The 21,545-nt window shown below is 34.0% G+C and overlaps 3 protein-coding genes and 1 pseudogene across 3 annotated transcripts; 2 read left to right on the plus strand and 2 right to left on the minus strand.

The window, feature by feature from the left end:
* Positions 1-1,991: 1,991 nt before the first annotated feature.
* FTSZ2-1 (Tubulin/FtsZ family protein) lies at positions 1,992-8,111 on the plus strand. The gene is made up of 8 exons (XM_021433900.2): positions 1,992-2,246; positions 2,697-3,456; positions 4,195-4,494; positions 5,260-5,350; positions 5,922-6,046; positions 6,763-6,855; positions 7,485-7,550; positions 7,639-8,111. The coding sequence occupies exons 2-8, from the start codon at positions 2,809-2,811 to the stop codon at positions 7,765-7,767; spliced, it is 1,452 nt and encodes a 483-aa protein (XP_021289575.1). The 5' UTR covers positions 1,992-2,246; positions 2,697-2,808; the 3' UTR covers positions 7,768-8,111.
* Positions 8,112-8,392: 281 nt separating this feature from the next.
* LOC110420413 (pentatricopeptide repeat-containing protein At4g33170 pseudogene) lies at positions 8,393-10,892 on the minus strand (annotated as a pseudogene).
* A 3,410-nt stretch (positions 10,893-14,302) lies between these two features.
* LOC110420782 (uncharacterized) lies at positions 14,303-15,234 on the plus strand. The gene has a single exon (XM_021434149.2). It carries the CDS (start codon positions 14,447-14,449, stop codon positions 14,957-14,959), a length of 513 nt encoding a protein of 170 aa, XP_021289824.1. The 5' UTR covers positions 14,303-14,446; the 3' UTR covers positions 14,960-15,234.
* Positions 15,235-15,673: 439 nt separating this feature from the next.
* On the minus strand, positions 15,674-20,505 carry EMB1345 (Transducin/WD40 repeat-like superfamily protein). The gene is made up of 10 exons (XM_021433488.2): positions 20,085-20,505; positions 19,623-19,769; positions 19,085-19,303; positions 18,885-18,949; positions 18,612-18,677; positions 18,394-18,465; positions 17,707-17,769; positions 16,856-16,925; positions 16,535-16,618; positions 15,674-15,918 (listed from the first exon to the last, which is right to left on the minus strand). Exons 1-10 carry the CDS (start codon positions 20,277-20,279, stop codon positions 15,847-15,849), a joined length of 1,053 nt encoding a protein of 350 aa, XP_021289163.1. The 5' UTR covers positions 20,280-20,505; the 3' UTR covers positions 15,674-15,846.
* Between the last annotated feature and the right edge of the window lie 1,040 nt (positions 20,506-21,545).

Below are 21,545 nucleotides of genomic sequence, written 5' to 3' on the forward strand. Positions count from 1 at the left end.
TGTGATGTTCATAATAAGGAAATTATGGATCCTCTAGATGTTAATTAGTAAATCTAGGGTTTGGAGAATTATTCTCAATGGTTTGTGAATTCCCAACCATAAAGAAAATACCATAAACTCAACAATAAAGCAACAATTCAATTTCAACAAATAAGATTCCAGAAAAGTTAAGAGAAACCTCAAGTAAGAATAATCTAAAAAACAAAACCAGATTTATATAGTCAAATACGTGATCTTTTGATAAAGCAAAGAAAAAAATCAAAAATCAAACAGTAGATAGAATGAATTGAATCAATTGCAAAACCTCAAGTATTTTGAAAGAGATTTGCATTCAAGAATCCTATCATGTACTAGTGGCTCTAATACCATGTTGAAAATCACAAAAGCTTGAGAGAAACTTTCGTGGAAAGAAAAATCTTTTTATTACCTAAATGAAAAATGAGAGAACGAGATTTATATACATGAAAAATAAAAGTTAGAAAGTCTATTACAAAAGAGGGAAAAATTAGTAAAGTTGGTTAGCAACTAACTAACTTCCTATTAAACCAAAAGTAAATAGTAAAAATAAAACGATGAGTTTTAGTAAATAGGTTTAAATACTGTATACATGTCTTTTTTTTCTTTTTAACTAAAAACGTGAGTTGCTCATGCTTTTTTTCTTTACTTGATTCTGCAATCCTGTTCTTCAATCTTCATTAATATTGCAATCAAGTTCTTTAATCTTCATTCCCAAATTAATATTTTTTACTTTACTTACAAGTTTCATTCAGAGAAAGGAACATGATTGTTGGGTTGTATGTAAATTGGGAGTTAGTCTTGGAAATTTTCTTGATTGTCTTTGTATTGGGAAAGGAGGGGTTATTTTTCATTTGTTCATGACAAAGGGTGCATCAGTATTTTGAAAGGAGTTTTAGGGTGTTATACTATCCAAATCTTCGTGGTTTTTTATTTTTTTGTTGTAGAAGAAAGAGAAAATTTCATTTCTTCCAATCAATGAAGTTTGTTTTGTTTTTTAAAAGAACTATGTCACACAAGAACAATGATAATAACTTGAAACAAGTGGTAAGTTCATGAGTTAATTTCACATGGTTCTGAGAGTGTTTAACTTGATGACTTTGATGTGTAGGTAGTAAAGAGTTCTTGCTCTTAATCTTTAATTGAAGGAAAAATGCTTTGTCTTTTCTCTAATTCTTAAGAAACACATGACACATTATTATTAAATGTCATTAAGCTCCATTGTATCATAAAATCAAAACATCTACCTACTATCCAATATACATAATGAGTTAACATGATATCCTCGTGACAAACACGTTCTTATATAATGGACGTTCTTCCATAATAAATATATTCTTCATAAACATCCTCTTCCCATGAGGTCCATTAAGCACATTTAAACCAATTATTCCTAAGAAACTCTTTCTACTTTGTGTATACATAGGAGTTTGGCAATTCAATTGGGACACATTAGAAATTCAGCAAACTTTATATTCTCTCTAAAAGCTATCTCTAAGCTCTTCCCCATTGTGCTTCATCACTACACTTACTTTATCTTCTATCTAATTTGTATCCCTTTATCTCATGTCACAAAAGCACTTAACATTTTAAGACTACTTTAATTTTTCTCTCCGACTATCTCATTTTACTTGTTACAATATTACCCCTCTCTCCTTAAAAAAATATCTGAATTAAAATAAGCTGTGTAGAGCAACGCGAGATCCAAATTTAGAGCAAAGAGGAGGAAAAACTCAATTCTCAACAATCAACTAAGAGTGAGAAAGACAATGCAAAGGGCCAATTCACTTAGCGGTACTAATCATCTCTCTGGACCGCAAAATGTATCAACATGACAACATTGGGCTCGCAACTCTTGTGGGCGCCCTCCAATGAAAACCTCAGAAAATAGTGGAACAGAAAAAAGGGTTTAGCATTTTAAGGGCCAGGCATTTTAAGGGTTTATCCGCTTAAACCCTGTCACTGGGCAATATTCATAAATCTAACCTATAGCCGTTTCCCATAAATAAATTCATGTCTTTTTTATTTTCGAGTACTACTTCCTTTTTTTCACTTTTTATTTTTATCAACAGCAACCTGACAAATGAAATCGCATAGCTAAAGCCGAAAAGAGTTTCAAGTCCTGCTACAAAAAATCCCTCTCCCATTTCCACTCCTTGTTGGGCTTTAGCACCCAGATGCATTTGGGGAACTTTGCTGTTTCTGTGTTTTCGACCCCGCATGTCTCTCAGGTGTTTTCTTTTTCTCTTTCTCTTGAAGACCCAGCTGCCATTTGCTCTCCATTTTGGTGCTTTTTTATTAATTTATACGCTTTCTTTAAAAAGAAAATTTTGGTTCTGGCTTTTAGCTGCAAGGTTGGGTTTTTTTTGTTGGTTATGAATTGTGAATCTGGTTGCTGTAAACTTTAAAGTTGAAGCATTTAAGGTATTATGTATTGGATTTTTTTTTTTCTGAATGTATTTTGGCAACTTGTTTGATGTTATAATTCACATTTTGCTAGGTTTTTGTGCTCTTGAATTTAGAAAGTTATATCCTTTAAGCATTTATTTTTAGTTTTAAGGTTTATTTATTTTGTTTGTACGGTCATATTGCCAAGAAGACGTTGATAATGCTTTAGCTAATGGGTTTTTTCTAAATATTTTTTTAATATAGTTTTTTTTTTTTTTGAGTGTTTAATGCAGGTATTGAAAGAAAGTTGACAGTGCAACTTGAAATTTAGGCTATTTAAGACTCTAAATTCTCTGGCTTGTATCGTATCTTAAGTAAATCTGTGCTCTTAGTGGTTCCCTCAAAATGGCGACTGCTATATCGCCGTATTTCACACCTTCAGATACCAGACCAATGGGGGTACTTAATGTTCTTGGAGGAAGAGTGTCAATGGATAATCTTTTAGGGCGAGTTGGCTGCCTTAAAATGTGTGATGGGAGGAGTGGGTGTTCAAGTGCTGGCCAAAGGTCTACCATGCCACATTTTAGATGTTCTCCCAACTCTCAAAGTGTCAGTCCGTATCAAAATAAAGACCCTTTTCTGAATCTGCACCCAGAAGTTTCAATGCTTAGAGGTGAAGGGAACAATACAGTAACCAATCCAAGGAAGGATAGTTCTAGTGGAAGTGTCACAGAGAGCTTAGGAGACATGTCTGGTTCAAGTAACTATAATGAAGCTAAGATCAAAGTTATTGGTGTTGGAGGCGGTGGGTCCAATGCTGTTAATCGCATGATAGAGAGTGCAATGAAGGGTGTAGAGTTCTGGATTGTTAACACTGATGTTCAAGCCATGAAAATGTCACCTGTCTTTCCTGAGCATCGTTTGCAAATTGGTCAGGAGCTAACTAGGGGTCTTGGTGCTGGTGGGAACCCTGAGATTGGCATGAATGCTGCCAAAGAAAGCAAGGAGTTAATAGAAGAGGCTCTTTATGGTTCTGATATGGTTTTTGTTACAGTAAGTAGCCATCCACCTACAATTTTAATCATTTCAATAGAATTTGGTTTTTTACTTATATTCTTACCTTTCTGATTTCATGGGTGTCTTTTGAATCTAAACTGTACACATAAATCGAGCAAAATATGCTATGCACTGGAATAATAGTTTTATTTTCTGTTTATTCATTAGCCAGACCACTCTAGGAGACTAGTGAAGAATATTTGTGAAAGAAAATATTTCAATTGGCCTTTTGATAGTGAACATTTATTGGTGATATGAGAAACACATCTAATCTAGCTATTGACACGTGGTTTCTTGTTTCATAAAACCTGTTCAATCTGTTGAATGGCTAATTAGTTTCATGAACAGTTTATACAGTTAGGGAGTTGAAAAAATATGTATTAATCTCCAACTGCAAGCTGAACTTGTTATTACTTTCTGAGTATTAGATGTGTATTAATAGCCATTTAAGTTAAACATCCATAATATTTTTGTTATGTATCTGGTCCTACTGTTTCCTAGAGTTTGATTTGTCTTGTATTTGATGACTCATGACCTAATTGAATTCATGATTCATTCTTGCTCTTATACGTTAGTTCTTTAAATTACCAGTTGCAAAAACCTTTTGTTCTGGTACTGCTGCACTTGGTGTTTTCTAAGTCAAAAATTAGGTTTAACGCATGGGATCTTGGCTTTATTTTGTCTTCTAGTCTTTTCTTTTATATTTTACCTAGGACTTCAAGTTTGCATTTGCAGGCTGGAATGGGTGGAGGGACAGGAACTGGTGGAGCTCCTGTAATTGCTGGGGTTGCAAAGTCCTTGGGTATATTAACTGTTGGTATTGTAACTACCCCTTTTTCCTTTGAGGGAAGAAGGAGGGCTGTTCAAGCACAGGAAGGAATTGCAGCTCTGAGAGAAAACGTCGACACACTAATTGTTATTCCAAATGACAAGTTGTTGACTGCAGTTTCCCAGTCTACTCCAGTAACAGAAGCATTTAATCTGGCTGATGATATTCTTCGACAAGGTGTTCGTGGCATCTCTGATATAATTACGGTATGTGATGCCTGAAGAAACTGTTGAAAACCTCCTAATCTAACTATATGGTTTCATGATTGAACTGAAACCCATATATTAATGCAAAAGAAACATAAGTGTAATATCATTTTCTCCTCATATAGTCGTTGAAAATTACCAATTTCCTTCCAATTTTGTTGATGATCGTGTGAAGAGAAATATGTGGAAATGTGTTTGTGGTATATTATAATTCACAGGTGATAGGAACATTTGTGCACTTTAAATTTGGGGCCAAAATAGTTTTGCTTTAGTTGTTGCCCTAGCATATTAGATGGCAAGGTTAAGCTAATAGTTTGCTGCTGCTGGATTTTTTTTTTTTTCTGTTCAATATGAATTTTTGGATCCTTAGTCTTTGGGTGGTAAAAGTGTCATGTTGATATATACCCTTTATCCATATAATGCTTGGGAGTGCACTTTTTGGTGAAATATCTTGAGCCTTTGTTTTTGGTAACTCTGATTTATTATCAAGCATGATCTTTATCCTAAGGTTGCCTAGATGTTCCAGGGTCTATATGTTAGCAGACTAAATTGATTATAAATATTTATGTTAGATAGTCGCGATAAATTTGGTCATTGGTGCTGCCGAATCTATTGATACCAGAGTTCTGGAACGGAACCTTAGTGTTTGAGCTTTAAGCCTGTTAAAATCAGTGTATTTACATGACTACCCATTTATGTGTAATGGTTTGGGCTGCACAAACCATACCTCTGCACTCTAATTGGTTGTACGTTTCCTGATTGCAGATTCCAGGGCTAGTGAATGTGGATTTTGCTGATGTGCGCGCTATAATGGCAAATGCAGGCTCTTCACTGATGGGGATAGGAACTGCAACTGGTAAATCAAAGAGATCTTTAGCATTATAATTTAGGCTTCAAAATTTCGGGTTGTTTGTCTCATCACACATATTCTCCTACCTTTACTGAGCAAAAGAACGCAAGGAAAAAGTGGGGAGAGAATCGCAGGTGTAAAAATGAAAAATAGAGATTTTTCAAGCTTTACCTCTTGGTTCATATCTTGATGTGAGAGCCTGGCTTACCATCATGTTACATGTTTCTCACGTGTGTTTTAGATGCTAAATATGGCCTAGATTGGACTTTATTTTTCTCAGAAGAAAATTTGGCACAGCTTCAACTTTGAATGCATGAAGTTTCTACCTCTTCTTTTTGCCCTTGTACAAAAATAGTAGTGATGGTAGCTTGTCCATTTCTTTCCATTTATCAGTACATATTGATGTTAGATATTGAAAGAAACAAATTTTTTCATGTCATGTGGCTCGTGATGTCTTCTCATCATGATGCTTTTGTTTATTAATTGGCAATTTAATTTCCTAAATTGCCTTTTCATTGCCAAGTCACTTGGTCCCTGATTGATTATTATGTTAATATTGTTTCTTTCTGCTTTGTAGGGAAAACAAGGGCAAGAGATGCTGCACTAAATGCTATCCAATCCCCTTTATTAGATCTTGGTATAGAAAGGGCTACTGGAATTGTATGGAACATAACTGGTGGAAGTGATTTAACCTTGTTTGAGGTAATTCTCTGTCTCTAAATCCCTCACCGAGTGTGTCTGTGTGTTTGTCATGGGAGGGGGGGAGGGGGGTGGGATGGAGCTGGCTATATGTACAGGTAAACATTACCTCTACTACCTATTTATCCAGCTTTTTCTATATCTGGCGCTCAAAGGTGTGGGTTATATGTGAGTGCAGCCCTTCCAGGTAAGAGAAGAGTTATTGAAGGCTGAGCAGCACCACCATACCTGATAAATAGGCATATTCCCTTAGAGAGGGAAGCAATTGTAGAAATATCACACCTTTAGCCATTAATTTACTTGAGACCATGTTTGAATTATCGTTTGAGTTCTTGTATACCTATTGCTTTCTCAATATCTTTGGCCAAGATTGTAGGAATGTTCCTCCGTTGGTCAAGTTCTTAACAGTGTTGTTATATTTTTCCATCCTGATGCATGATTGGCCCTTGAACTGCAAGTGTTTCTCAATGTTATCATGCAAGAGTTGTATTATCTACACAATAGCCATTCAGCACATTGCTAACAACAACTTACAGTTAATATCCTCCTCCCCTCCACCACGCACACACACGCCGATAACCAGAAATTGTCGACACTGACAGAAATACTATAAACTGAAGACCTCGAGTATGTTGAATGTTCTGCTTGTTTTACAATATGCCTCCATATTTTATTTCCCTTCTCATATGCACCATTTGACATCTGGGAGTTTTCTGTAGGTTAATGCTGCGGCTGAGGTTATATATGACCTTGTGGATCCGACTGCCAATTTAATATTTGGAGCAGTGATAGATCCATCACTTAGTGGCCAAGTAAGTTAATGTTTGTTCTTCACACATACTCATGCCAAAGTTTGGACTCCAAATACCTGCATCCTGATCAACCTAGCTTTCAGTAGGCCTGCCATCTAACTGTACTTTTAATCAAGCATTTGCATTAACAGCAATTCAATGAATTAAACATTCTGAAAAGTCAGATTAAAACCTGGCAACAGATGGACTTTATGGATTAACTGCATGTTGGTCCAATAAGAAAGGCCTTGCCTTTATTGTGTTTACATTAGTAGCTAGTTCTTCTGTGTCTAATTTGTGATTACCAGGAAAGTGTCTCTGCCTTATCTATCAATGAAATTAGCATAGGCATTGCATCTCTGCTTCCCCAAGGCTTATTTAATCCTTGATTTGTAGATATGTTAGGTAAAATATGGACAGAGGCATGTAAAATAAGGCCAAATTTAGATGCAGAATTCACGTTGGCATTAACGTGAACCTTTGAATTGATGATGAAAACCATATAGGCTGGTTGTCTCTGTTGGTTCTTCAGTTAGGTAATTAAAGGAGGTCATGTTCACACTGACTAGGAAGAGGTCTAGGTGCAACATTCATTGTCCTCAATATGAACCATTGATTTAATGGCAAACATCATTTGGGCCTTTATTTAGGTAAGTATTACTTTAATTGCCACGGGATTTAAACGTCAAGAAGAAAGTGAAGGGAGGCCACTCCAGGTACTGCTTAACTCTGGTCTTTCTCTCTCTCTCTCTCTCTCTCACACACACACACACCAATTTGTACTTGATTCTGGTTTAAATGCAGGCAGGTCAGCTAGCACAGGGAGACATTGGTCTTGGAATCAATCGGCGGCCTTCTTTCAGTGAAGGTGGTTCAGTGGAGATCCCTGAGTTCCTCAAAAAGAAGGGACGCTCACGCTATCCAAGAGCTTGAATGATTTTCTACATATCGTCTTGACCAATGTAGTTATTGGCCTCACTCTAAAATCTCTGCTTAGTTCTACACAGTCCTCTTTGTTTCCAGTTTCTGATTTGGGCTATTAGTGCGAATGCTTGTTCGAAAATGTAGCAGAAATATAGCGTGTTAGTAGTTGCTTCTATATAGTTTGTTCCCTTACAGTGCAATCAACTACCTTTAGCCCCACTTCTTCAATAAGTTAATTAAAATTCACGAAGTTTAGGTTATAGCTTGTTTCAGCAGAGCATATTTGAATAAAACTTGAGTAGCTTGTACAGAGTGGACTTGATGAAAGTAAAGATGAGATTTCTCAGTGTGTTTATTCAGTTGTTAATATGATCTTGAAGTGCCCCCAAAGATTTGTTATTAAATATTCCTATGGCTTGCAGCAAGCTCTTCTGCGGATTATCCGGAAGCTATCCTGTTTTACTACCACTGGGCATAGCATTCAAAGAGAGCTGCTTAATGTAACTTCGTCCTAGTCCATATTTCCATTAGAAAATCAACTATTTTGCTCCCAATGGGCTGCTTTACCCCTCCCTATATACTAATGTAGTAGTTTTCAATTATTTTAGCCCTAAAGTTTATATTTACCACTCTATTTCTAGTAGTTTTCAATTTTATTAAGGATAATGAACGATAAACTATTACCTAATGTCAGATGTTTAATCCCATCTCATGCAGCAGGTACAGTTACACAAACATGATAGCATCTTTTCAATCCCCAAGTGAAAGAATAAATTAAATCTGCCAAGCAACGACTGATGAAAACAGAAAAATGTCGCCTTTCTCCAATATGCTGTGCTTTAGCCTTTATGCGATGGTTGAGTTGCTGTCCTCAGTCTGCTGTGTAGGACTTTCTGTTTCTATTTGGTTCCTTGTCAACAATAACAATCATCTTACTCGTAAACATTGTGGCAAAGATCATTCAATTTCAACTGCTCTCACTGATTATTGGGTGAGCATGGTAGTGGGTCAAGTGCATGAATTTATTGTCAAAACTTCAAGATGTCAGAACCTTACCAGAAGTCTCCACAAGAACACAACCCATCCGAGAAATGATGAAATCTACTGTTGTCCCTGACTATAATTTTTCTTCCAATCACCTTAGAAATGTACTTAATTGCAGAGTGGCAATCCACACACACCCTTAAATTTTTCTTTACAATGATTGGCTTCCCACTTGGCATGCTTATTAGAGCAAATGCAATGGCGATCCTCTCACTGTGGTGCTCAAGTATCTTCTCCTTCACACTGACATCCGTATCCAAGGGAATGGAATCTGTGCAAGGAACATATCCAGCCTTCTTTATCTGATCTGAAAGAACATCAAGCTTCTCATAAATTGCTTTCATTTGATGATGAGACCAGTCTTCAACACCAAAAATATGAGTTTCGTTTCCAACATTAACCCAACTATAACCTGGTAGTTTCCTAACATTACCATCTTGCATCATCTTCCTTAATGTTCTCACTTCTTCCCATTGCTGCTCCTTAGCATAAATATTTGAAAGCAAAACAGGAGCTCCACTATTTGCAGGTTCAAGCTGCATCAACTTTTCGGCAGCAACTTTACCTCTCTTCTTATCACCATGGATCTTGCAAGCTCCAAGTAAAGAACACCATCCAAACGCATTTGGCTCAAATGGCATCTTGTTCATAAAATCTTCAGCTTCTTTAAGCTTTCCAGCACGAGCAAGTAAATCAATAACACAAGAGTAATGCTCTTCTCCAGGTACTACTCCGTAACTCTTCTCCATAGCATAAAAAAAACTTAACCCTTCCTCCACCAAGCCAGAATGACTACAACCTCTCAAAAGACTGACAAAAGTTATTGCATTTGGCTCCACTCCTTCATTCTTCATCCTGTTAAATATCTCTATGGCATCTTTTCCTAAACCATGCTGAGCAAAGACGCCTAACATTGAGTTCCATGCAATTTCATTTCCATTTTCAATCTCACCAAATACCTGAATAGAATCATCAAGCAACCCGCATTTTCCGTACATATCAACAAGACCTGAAGAAACAAAAGGGTTTCCATCAAAATTGAATTTAATCACTTGAGCATGAAGCTGTGTCCCTTGCTCTAGTGCAGCTTGGCTAGCACAAGCCTTGATCAAACTTGAGAAAGTGAATTCATTAGATTCTATTCCTTGTCTTCGCAGCTCAACAAAAACACTTAAAGCGTCCTCCAATCGATCCATCTCGACATACCCATCAATCAATGAAGAACAAGAAACAACATTTCTACACTCAGAGTCAATTCCAAACACATTTGAGGCACTATCCATATCTCCCACTTTTGCGTACATATCAGTAAGAGCATTTCCCACAGAGATCTCCAAGTCAAACCCCTTCTTCACTATAAGTGAATGAAGACATTTCCCAAAATTTAGAACCTTCAATGCTGCACAAGCACTCAAAGTGCTACAAAGAACAAACTTATCAATAGCAATCCCCTCATTAACCATACTCTTATAAGCGAACAACGCATCCCCAAAAAGACCATTCTTAGCATATCCATCAATCAAAGCAGTCCACAAGATCTCATCTTTGCACTCCATCTCTTGGAAAACTTTATAAGCATTAACCATAACTCCACACTTGGAATACATATCAACCAAATTGCTACCAACAAAAATATCAAAACCAAACCCAAATTTCAATGCAAGGCAATGTATTTGCTTCCCAAACTCAACCAACCCAACAGAAGCACAAGCCTTAATAACGCTCGAAAATGCGAACTGGGTCGGATTTTCCCCAGCAATTCTCATTTGGGAAAAGGTTGTTACGGCCTCCAAGTAATATAAGTTCTGAGAAAACCCAGTTACCATAGCAGTCCAAGAAACCAAGTTTCTTTGAGACATTTTCTCGAACAGTTTGACTGAGTAGTCTAGTTGACCACATTTTGAGTACATGTTGAGAAGATGGTTGGTTAGAAAAGTGCATAGTCGATAACCAGATGAGATTAGCTGACAATGAAGTTGTTTTCCTTTGTGCAATTGTTTTGTCTGGGCTAAGTTTTGGACTATTCTTGCTAAGGATTTAGAGTCTTTTAGCATGAGATTGGCAAATGCCTGTGGTTTCTGAAAGTTCATGGGAGGGAAATGAAAAACTTTTCATAACAAGTTCTCTAGCTTTCATTTTTCAAAAACTTATGGGGTCCTTCACTTAATTACAAAGATTTTTGGGGTGCTTTCCACAATTTTAATAAGTTTATAGTTGGGCTAGAAGTCCAGAAGAGCTGCCCCTAGTGAGGCCGCATGAATGTTTTCAAGTACTAAGGCTCGCTTGGCAACTAATATTCTCGGAAGTTATATTCTGAATTTTTTGGTGTTTGGGAACTCAAAAAATTTTTGGTCAACAGAAAAACGTAAAGAAATTTTGGAAATTGTTTTCCATATTTGAGGAAAGGAAATCAATTTCCTCAAGTGCATTTAAAGCTTGTTTTACTTATAATTCACTTTTATCTTCTTCTTTTTTAACTCAACTTTTAGAGAAAGAAATTTATGACATAAATATTAAATCTAAAAAATAAGATACAAAATAATTATTTAAATATAATAATATAATAAATTTTAAAATAAAAGGGTTGTCATTATTAAAATAGTTTTTTTTTAAATTTGAGGGAAAGGGATATAAATCGTAAAGTTCCTTTTTTACTTAGATATTATTGGTTCATATTATTAATATTAATTAATCTGTATTGATAATAAAACAATAATTAATGTTATATTAGTATTAAAATATATTATATCAATATTATTTTTTTTGAAACATAAATTCAATGAGACATGTATCACCCCTTTTATCTTAGATTTCGTCCTTTCCCTTCTAGATTTAATTTTAGCGTATTCTAATTGAAAGTTTCAAAGTTTAAATGTTCAAAAATTATTTCCTTACATAAGAGACAAGAATTTATTATATAAATTCTACGTCTTTTATGCTCTATACTTTCTTCTTACATATGTCAAGTAAAAAAATATTAAGCATACTATTTAAAAAAATCTTTTAAATTATTTAAAAAAATCAAATAAATTTTTATTATTTTATTGTATTCAATTAAGTTCTATACATTTTGTTATTTTTTATTTTAATTCAAATAATTTTTATGGTATTCTTATTAGAGGTGTTCAAGGATCGAGCTAGATCATATCAGGGTTTAATCCATATTTTAAAATTTAAGACTTGATCCGACCCACTTATTGAAATTACATTGATAATTAAAATATTTTAAATATATTCTAAAATTAAAGTAAATAAAATATCTATTAATTAAAATATGAGAATGGATTTAAATATCATGTCGTATCGGTGGGTTTAAATGAGCAGATAGTCCATCTCAGTCAGGAAGGGTGAGTAGGCCCACTTATAAGGAGAGGTGATTCTCACATAGCCAACGACAGCTGCAAAAGCAGGCAGCAGTTGACATCAAATGGAGAACAAAGGCTGTGTATGCTGTGGACTACACATAATCCAATCCACATGGGTTCTTTGCCCTTTTTCCTCTTTCTTTTTTTTTTATCATAAATAGAAAATGACGTGTATAAAAACAGTCTATATCATTGAAAGACGTTGTAAGCTTGTTTGATAGGACAAGACTAAGGTCCAAAATTAACAGACATACCCACATGGAGCAGGTGCCCTACCACTGAACAAAGACACAGATCACTTTCTTGCCTCTCCAACTTGAGGAATTATTATGTACGTGTACTTGATAAATACCCGTTTGACTTTGACCTTCAAACCCAAAATGAGTTTTATTATTACTATTATTATTATTATTATTATTATTATTAGAATCTCTTTTCCATTTCTTTCTTTTTAATGGCAAAAATTCTTATTTCGTCAGTAATAACTAACTAAAATGACTGTTTTCGTTTCCTTATCTAGCCTTCTATCAAGCTTGAGCTTAATTTATAATCGTTAAATTTATATACATATCATGTATTGAAATTTATTTTTAAATATTGAATATTATATCATATAATAACATATAACAAAAAAATTTTAAATTACTTATAAAATAACATATATATATATATACACGTAAAAATAAAAAATTATATTCATTAATAAAATTGAAGATTATATGACTTAAGCTGAAAAAATAATTATTTTTTAATTTAAACTCTCAATATGTTATTCAATATATATATATAATTAAATAAGATATGCACTTTTAACATGCACTTTTAAATATAAAAAAAACGGATTCTTTTTTTTTTTAAAGTCTAAATTTCGAAGATTGAGATCCATAAAAAATAGTTTATTCTGCTTCAATCCAAAAGAAATTAAATAAAAAATCCATTTTTAGTAAGTACATAAAATAAAATTTATAAAAAAATATATTGTACCGTATCATATGTATCATGTTATATATATTTTCAATACTTGATTAAATATAACACATCATATTATTTCGTATAATTTTTTGTTAATATCATAACATATTCAATGATATGTATTGTGTATCATATGATATTGATAATTATAATTTGACATTTGATACTTTTTTGTAAATTATTTTTCGATAAACTTTTCTTTATCAAAATAGATTATGTAATCCCTTAAATTAATTATAAGAAAATGTGTCTTACTCCATAAGATTTTTGTAATCAAAATTAACATCATCAACATCTACCAAAACCATATAAGAACTGAGAAAAGGGTAAGAAAATAAAAGAAACAAAACATATATAATGCAAATAAAAACCATATGTATTCAACAAACTAAACATCTAAATATCTTATTATAATTTTTCTTACAACAAAAAAAAAAACAATATCTTTGGATAAAAAATCATTAAGAATTGTGCATTTTGAATGAAAGATTCAAACAAGATTGATATGGAAAACAATTGTGTGGTCAATTTTAAAGAAAGCTCCATGGTATCCAAAGAGTAGAAGGTCATATTCTACAAAATTAATGTGTCGAAAAATGTATATACATATACATATATACATACACGTGTACCATACTTATATATATAGAATAAAATAGAAAAAGGGGCGAGAATTTTCAGAAAGAGAAAGAAAGTGAGGACCCAAACAAAAGGAGAGGGGAGAGAGGGCAGTTGAGGTGTACGTCGGGAAAACAAAAAATCTACAAAAGGAGTCTAAATCTTATTAAATGAAAAAGAACATTATTTTTTTAATTTGTATTTATAGTATATTTATTTAATTTCGTCAAATCAAAAGTGGCAACCTGATTGGCTAATATATCCCAAAAATCATAAGGTTTGTAACCCAAGATCAACATCAACCTCACAATCCTTCCAAAAGTCCATCCAAGGAATCATATACCAAAATTCTTCCTTTCTTGAACCCTCTTTTTCCATTCCTTTTTTGGTGTTTATTCAGACCTGGAACTAAACCACGCAATATGGAATCCTAACCATCTTGAAACAAGACACGTACACTTGTCAATTACCATACAACTACAGTAGAAAAACACACTCACTTCCAAAGAGATAACGTGTACACCAACTCCCCACCCATTCTCTTTGCTTTTATTCCCCCGCACATCAAACCCCATTTCTCCATGTAAATGTAATCCTCTCCTCTCTCCTCTCCTCTCCTCTCCTCTCTTCGCCTCTTTCAACAAAAGGATATCAGCCAAAGAAGAAACAAGGCTTTTCGTTTCAACTTCATGAACGTAGAACCCGCAAAAATGACCCACCATTATCTCGTTCAGCCTGGTGAGCAAGCTCATCCCCAGCTTCCAGAAGAACCCAAGACAAGTGATTATCAGCAGCCTGACGACGTCGTTCATGTTGAGACAGGAAGTTCAGGGATGGAAACCTGCCAGTATGACAGTGATAGAAATGATAGAGAAATTAATAGCGAGGGAAGCTCGTTACAGGGTCAGTCTTCGTCAGCTCCGACTCCAGTAGTTGTCGACGTAACAAAAGAAGCAATGAGGGCTCAAGAGTTGGAAGAAGAGAATGGACGGGAGAGACTGAGGAGGCATAGGATTGAAGTGGCAGGCAGGGTTTGGATTCCTGAAATATGGGGTCAGGAAGAGCTTTTGAAGGATTGGATTGATTGTTCTGCATTCGAGGCTTCTTTGGTACCTAGTGGGATTATGTCAGCTCGTGCAGCTTTGATTGAAGAAGGAAGAACAGCAAATTCTGGCAGATTTAGAATAGAAAACAGATGTTAATTAATTATTAAATCTTTTGTTTGTTTTCTAATCAAGATTGAAAAAAACAAAAATACATGCCAATGGTTGGTTTTCTCTCTTTGCCTGTGATATTTGCCCAAGTGATTGTTTTGTTTTGTAGGCGATGTAATGATGAATCTGGTAAAATCTTTTTAGTTACGAAAAATGAGCTTTGATTTAGTCTTCGGGTAAGTAAGATTGAGATTGCTTTCGTTCATCTATTTACTCAGATAAGCTGCTACTGCTGCATTAGAGAGAAATAATCAAATCTAATATGTACCAGCTCATTCAGGATACATAGAAAATGCAATTTGTGAGGTTAGTCGATATCAGCATTATCCAAACCGGGGAAAAACCCAGTCCACCCTTCAACGAGGCTCCGCCGTTTGAGTGGTGCAAGTCACTTTGGGGCATTCCTGAAGGTGACAATTAATAAAAACTATTACTATCTTTTTCTACACCCGTTTTTTCTTAGTCTCTTTTCTTCCCCTAAATTCTTCAATGCCCAATTTGGTGTTAATAAAATTGGTGTCCAAGATCAGAAAAGACGGTCAGTATCTACACTGCATCGGCCGCCTGACAGAGCTGTCTCACCGACGGGACGAGAGAAAATCGTTTCAATTTACAAGTCTGGCTTTCGTTCACTCCAAGCAGAGATTCTTTCCTTTTTTTCTTGGTCTTTCTCTCACAAATTATACACAAATTCTGCGCGACTATCATTTCAACCATGTTTTCCTTAACAAATAATATTTGATTTCTTGACTTTGTGTCTTTGTCAAATCCACAATAACCATTACAAGATCACTTATTCATATTTATGAAACCGTACATATGTAAACCCCAGAGGTATTCTAAAAAGGAAAAAAACGAATTTCACAAAATTTTGATCAGGGCAAAGTTGCCAGCTCCCATAGCTTTATCGTCGCATCATCACTTGCAGAAGCAAGTAGACGCTTTTCCTGTTAGTTTCGACAATAATGAAAATGGAAATGTTAGCTAAAGTTCAGACACAAGGAAAATACGTTTTAAGATACAATCACAGGGTAGTACAAGCAATTCGGGCTTCTATTAACAACGAGATTCTGTTAACAATTAACTCCCAAATACAGCAGCTCTGAAACAAAAAAATCTATAGAATACAAAGAAAGAAAGATGCAGTAATAAAAGTGAAGAAGTGAAATTCTAGGCAAATTCTAGCAAAATGTGGTAGTTGGGCTGCTTCGTAAACATGCACGGCGCAATTGATGGGAAATATAGTATAAGACTCAGACCAGAACAGTAAAGCTAATGAAATGTACATTTAATCAGAAGTTGTCTTCATTTTGAATCCTTTCTAGATGACCTTGCCACCATTTTAAATGCATGGGTTTGAGCTATACTAGCAAATCAATCATTAGGCCATCAGTTCAGAAAAAGACAAAAAGAACCCAATAACCAAGCCAACCACCAGACTCTACCATGCATAAAAAAATTATTTTGTGACTTATATTCATTTCAGCTTTTATGAGCATGTGCATGAAAGGACAACAAAAAAAAAAAAAAAACCTCATTAATTTTTCAGAAAGGAAATCCTACCCCAGGGCACCATTGTACTGAATTTATGTCCATGTCATGGGCCTTCTCCTTCTTAAATAGTAATTGATATGAAGGTCCATTCATCTGTAGTAAGACAACAAAATAGATTAATCTGCTGAATGGATACTTTCAAACCTAAAAGGTATAAATGCAGAGGGGTGACCATCCACTCAAGAACTACAGGACAATTTGCTCAAATACTTCAGCTAGAATTTATAGAACCATCCTTCTGTCAAAGATAGGAGAAGGACACTAATACTGAAGCATGGTTTCTTGCTTGCATGGAAATCTGTACAATGGAAGGATGAAAGAATCACATACCAAGCCATCTTTGCTCTCTACAAACAACCGTACAGCATCATCAGCTGCTCCACTTGCAATAATTCCATCCCTGTAATAGTCATAAGCCAGACACAACCAATTTCAGATGCAAAACTTGAAACAAAAGAAAGTTATTCAGATGGAAAATAAATATTAAAAGTAGAGGGCAGTGGCTACTTGTTTCTTACATGATCCTAACTCAAACTTCTAACATGCAACCATAAAGGCAACAAATTAATCCACTTTAACAAAATAAGATTAACCAAGTCATATGTTAAAATAGCCACATACACTTTGTTAATGAACATACTTACTAATTTAGCCAAAAAGCAGTTATATCACGTAAAATAGTTTCAAAATGAAAGAGAGTTGATACAGGACTCCTTTGGCCATAGTCATCCTGCTTCTCACAAAGTTGCTACTAAAATCTTGAAAACAGAAAGTTGTAAGTATATGCAATGGTTAATGAAAGAGAGTTTAATTGTTATACACTGTGAAAATATCCATCAGCACAAGAGTTGTTTCCATAAGATCATGATTATGGCTAATGCGACTGGTACGTTTAAGCTTTTAAAAAACATCAAAATCACTGGAAAATAGTAATGATGATGCAAATCAAGGAACTTAACTGTCCTTCAGCTCCTTCTTTGGGACAGTATTTTTCTTCTTTTTAAGGACAAAAAAAAAAGGTCAATTAAAAAGAACAAAAGGGTAAACACGAGGGTGTTCCTGGCATCAGAACATAGAAGCAGTTTTGTTGTCATTTAGACTTATCTAACATTTAGAGAGAGAGAGAGAGAGAGAGAAGCCCTGAATAGAAAATTGTTACTACGATAATACTGTGTCACTACCTCGACCAGTGAACTGAAAAAACTGTTCGATCATGATAACCTGAGAGAGTGCACAGATGATTCCTGGACAACCATAAAAGTAAACCTCATTATCATAATGCATTAAAAGGTTATAAACGAGAAGAAAAGAGAGGCAATACAATATATATATGCTGAATCAGTTAGTTTCAATCCCTTCCGGATACATGCTATGATTAATAAAGCTAAACATTAAAGTAGATCTTATATGTTCAGTTCACAATCTGCTCTGCAAAAGCTTCAAAAAATATTTGGAATATGCATGTTAATCACAAAGAAATTGGGTCGTTACTTCTTTGGTAGGAATGCTACTGCCACGACACTAAGACATGATGCTTCTAAGTTTCACAAGGCAACAATGAGTTTCTTGACATCAAATTGTGAGCATTAATAGCTTCCCAATGAATATCATAAGCCATAAATTTTATCACTGATTCTGATTTTTAGTTGTGTAAGCAAATTATTGGAGATGGCCAAACAAAGTTCTACACATTATAAACTAATGGAAAAACGAGATTCAAGGACATTAATAAAATATCTAAGTCCTCCAATGTCCAAACCAGCCTAGGCTACAGATCTGATATGACAACCAAGACCTAGGAAATGTGAAAGATTTAATGGAAAAGAGAGAGAGAAGCTTGGGGGGGCGGGGGGGTGCATGTTTCTCACCAGGATGCATAGCCATCACCAGATTGCATCCTTATGATGTCTGCTTCCCATATCTTCAGGGTAAGATCATCACTGAAAAACAAGTTCAATTTACTTTAGTCCTACTTCTTACAACTGTTCTGTTTTTGTTTGCAACAGATTTCTAATCAATGCCATACATCAGCAAATAACATAATTCCAATTACTGCAGGTTGGAAGGAGAAAATTGTTATACATACCTACAAGTTACCAATTTGTCCCCCTTAGCATTAAAAGAAAGTGACCAAACGGTGGAAGAGTGACCACTGACCATAAGTTATTGAAACAAGAGCTTTTAGTAGTCTGACAAATTCATAAACCAGTAGACAAAAATCTTTAAGGTCTAGCAAACGTTAAAGACATCACAAGACTACTTCATGGGATGATATAAAGAAAGACTACATGTCAGGCAGTACAATAGACCAGAAAATCAGCTGAAACAGCAAAGATAGAAAGAGTTTTAGGCATAGTACTTGCTAGATTCACCTAAAGTTTGTACACAGCTCCAATCACCATCAGCATCCTCTGACCACCAAACCTACAAGTAAAAGTGGATGTATCACAAATTCAATCATGTTTCTTAATCTTGTGGGCATATAATAAAAGCATCAAAAGATCAAAGATTTTTTGATCTTGTTATAGAGATCAGAGCTTCATTTAGCCTATAAGGTACCTTGACAGTGTTATCATAACTACAAGAAAACAAAATATCCATAGTAGGATGCCACTGAACCATTTTCACATCTTGAGTATGGCCTTGCAAAACTTGAAGACACTCAAATTCATTCCCCGGCATCACTTCCCAAATCCAAACAGTTTTATCTCGCCCACATGTCGCAAGAAGAGAACCTGATGCATTCCAACATACACTCTTCACTTCATTTTCATGACCCTATACACCACAGCAAATAAATTAATTAATTAATTAATGGTTCCAATATTATCAACATATGGACCATATATTAACAAAAATAAAAATTCTAAATACTAAATATTTGCCACATTTGACAATAATTCTAGCTGAATGTGAGAAGCATGATATTGTTTGCACTCCATCATTTTCTACATTGTCAAGCATTTCCCTTTAGTCACAATTTCACAGTGTAAATATGTTTTTCTTAGTGAATTGCTATTAAACAGCACGCAGGTAACATCAAAACAGACTGAAAGCTCCAAATAAATGAAGAAAAACTGACGGGATAATATAATACCTCTAAAGTGGAAACACATTCAAAGTCACCCCCAACATTTTCCCATATAGCTGTGGTAGCATCAAAGCTTGCAGTGGCCAACAGTTTCCCAGAAGGTGACCAAGCGCAAGACCGGACCGTTCTAGTGTGTGTTTCTTCCAAAACGGCCTGAAAAACAAAAATCACACTCCAAGTCACCATAAATCCCTACAAAGCATCACTTAAACTAACATTTAGAAACAAATTTTAATAAGAGGTGGAATCAATTCCATTTTGAACGAATGATTTTATCAGTAAAATTATAAATTTCAAACCAGTTCAACAAAATCTTTTCTATGTCAGTTAAAAATAAAAGGCAACAAAATTTTGCAATTTATAATTTGCTGACCTAGCACAAATCAGCTTAACTTCCACTTAACAATTTTTTCAGCAAAAGGAAAATGAAAAATAAGGAGAAATGAATCAATAGAGGGAGAGGAGGACCTTGCAGTCCCAGGAACGTGTGGAGGGGCTCTGCTCCCAGATTCGAACGGTCTTATCTCCGCTACAAGAAGCGAAAACCGCTGGAACATCGGCGGCGGTGGTGGCGGGATTCCAGGCGAGGCTCCAAACCCTATCGGTGTGGCCTTGGAGCTTGTGAACCTCTTTGAGCTCTAAGTTTCCATCTAACAGCTCCATTCAACCAAATAGCTGAGAAAGAAAGTAAAAAAAAATGAAAAAGAAATTTGATATTTATTTTTTTCGACTCGATTGGATTCTTTTGTTTGAGTGAGAGATTCGAAGTGGAGAGTAAAAGAGTGGGATCGACGAGAACAGGGGGTTTTACACGCGCGCAGCCCTCAGACCCCTATAAACCGGAGGACCATGGCGCATTCGTGGCAACCTCAGGTCAATTTCGTTTTTTTCCATCCCTTTTTCTTTTTTCCTTTTCATTTTTCGATTTATGGTTTAGGCACGTTAGGATCTTTTATTAGGTAAATGCTACAGTAAATCTAATCTTATGTAAGTTCAACAAATAAAATTTTTAAAAAATAATAAAAACTTGTTTAATAAATTAACAGATAAATAATATATATAATTTTTAAATTTATTCATTTTAAGATAACAATGTAGATAATTTTTAAATTTATTTAGTTTATTTAAAAGTTATTTAAGTTTAATTTTATTTTATTTTTAATTTTAAATTATAAGAATATTATTTTTTTAATATTAAAATTATATTTAATTAATTAATAAAATAAAAATTATTATTATCACTTATTACATTAACTCTCAAGTATTTACCTTAAGATTTTAACTTTGTTTATTTTATTTTTATAATATTTTACGTTAATTCTTATAATTTTACATTAAACCTTTTCAATAATAACTTTTAACTATAATTATCTTTATCTTTATTATTCTTTATTTAAAATAAAAATTTAAATATCCTTACATACTTTTAACTAGATAAAATAAATATAAATACTTATTTTTTATTAAAATTAGACTTTTTTACTTAATTAACTTATTACGTTAACTCTAATACATTTACGTTAAAATTTAAAATTTAATTATTCTACATTTATAAGTTTTTATATCAATTGTTACAGTTTTACGTCAAAATTTATCTATGATAATTTTGAACTATAATAATAATTATTATTATTATTTATTTAAAAATTAAAATTTATATATTGTTAAACACATTTAGTCAAAAAATATATATTTAAATATTTATTTTTCACTAAAATTAGAAATTTTTTACTCAATTGATTTGTTAGGTCAACTCTCACATATTTACGTTAAGATTTAAAATTTAATTATTTCACTTTTATAAATTTTTATATCAACTGCTACAGTTTTACGTCAATATTTGTCTATACTAATTTTGAATTATAATTTTTTTATTATTATTATTTTTTATTCCAAAAAATTTATATATCGTTAAACACTTTTAGTCTG

The sequence above is a fragment of the Theobroma umbraticum genome, unplaced genomic scaffold (genome assembly GCF_002168275.2).
Source record: "Theobroma umbraticum cultivar Fairchild unplaced genomic scaffold, ASM216827v3 scaffold_86.0, whole genome shotgun sequence".
Taxonomy (NCBI): domain Eukaryota; kingdom Viridiplantae; phylum Streptophyta; class Magnoliopsida; order Malvales; family Malvaceae; genus Theobroma; species Theobroma umbraticum.

What these genes read in the sequence shown, in the direction of transcription:
- FTSZ2-1 (XM_021433900.2), top strand. Translation starts at nt 2,809, where the DNA reads ATGGCGACTGCTATATCGCCGTATTTCACACCTTCAGATACCAGACCA. An exon ending in GTGATTTAACCTTGTTTGAG is followed by an intron (nt 6,047 to 6,762) that starts GTAATTCTCTGT and finishes AGTTTTCTGTAG; the next exon opens with GTTAATGCTGCGGCTGAGGT. An exon ending in ATCCATCACTTAGTGGCCAA is followed by an intron (nt 6,856 to 7,484) that starts GTAAGTTAATGT and finishes GCCTTTATTTAG; the next exon opens with GTAAGTATTACTTTAATTGC.
- LOC110420782 (XM_021434149.2), top strand. Translation starts at nt 14,447, where the DNA reads ATGAACGTAGAACCCGCAAAAATGACCCACCATTATCTCGTTCAGCCT.
- EMB1345 (XM_021433488.2), bottom strand. Translation starts at nt 20,279, where the DNA reads ATGGAGCTGTTAGATGGAAACTTAGAGCTCAAAGAGGTTCACAAGCTC. An exon ending in GTTATGATAACACTGTCAAG is followed by an intron (nt 18,950 to 19,084) that starts GTACCTTATAGG and finishes TTTTACTTGTAG; the next exon opens with GTTTGGTGGTCAGAGGATGC. An exon ending in TAGAGAGCAAAGATGGCTTG is followed by an intron (nt 16,619 to 16,855) that starts GTATGTGATTCT and finishes GTCTTACTACAG; the next exon opens with ATGAATGGACCTTCATATCA.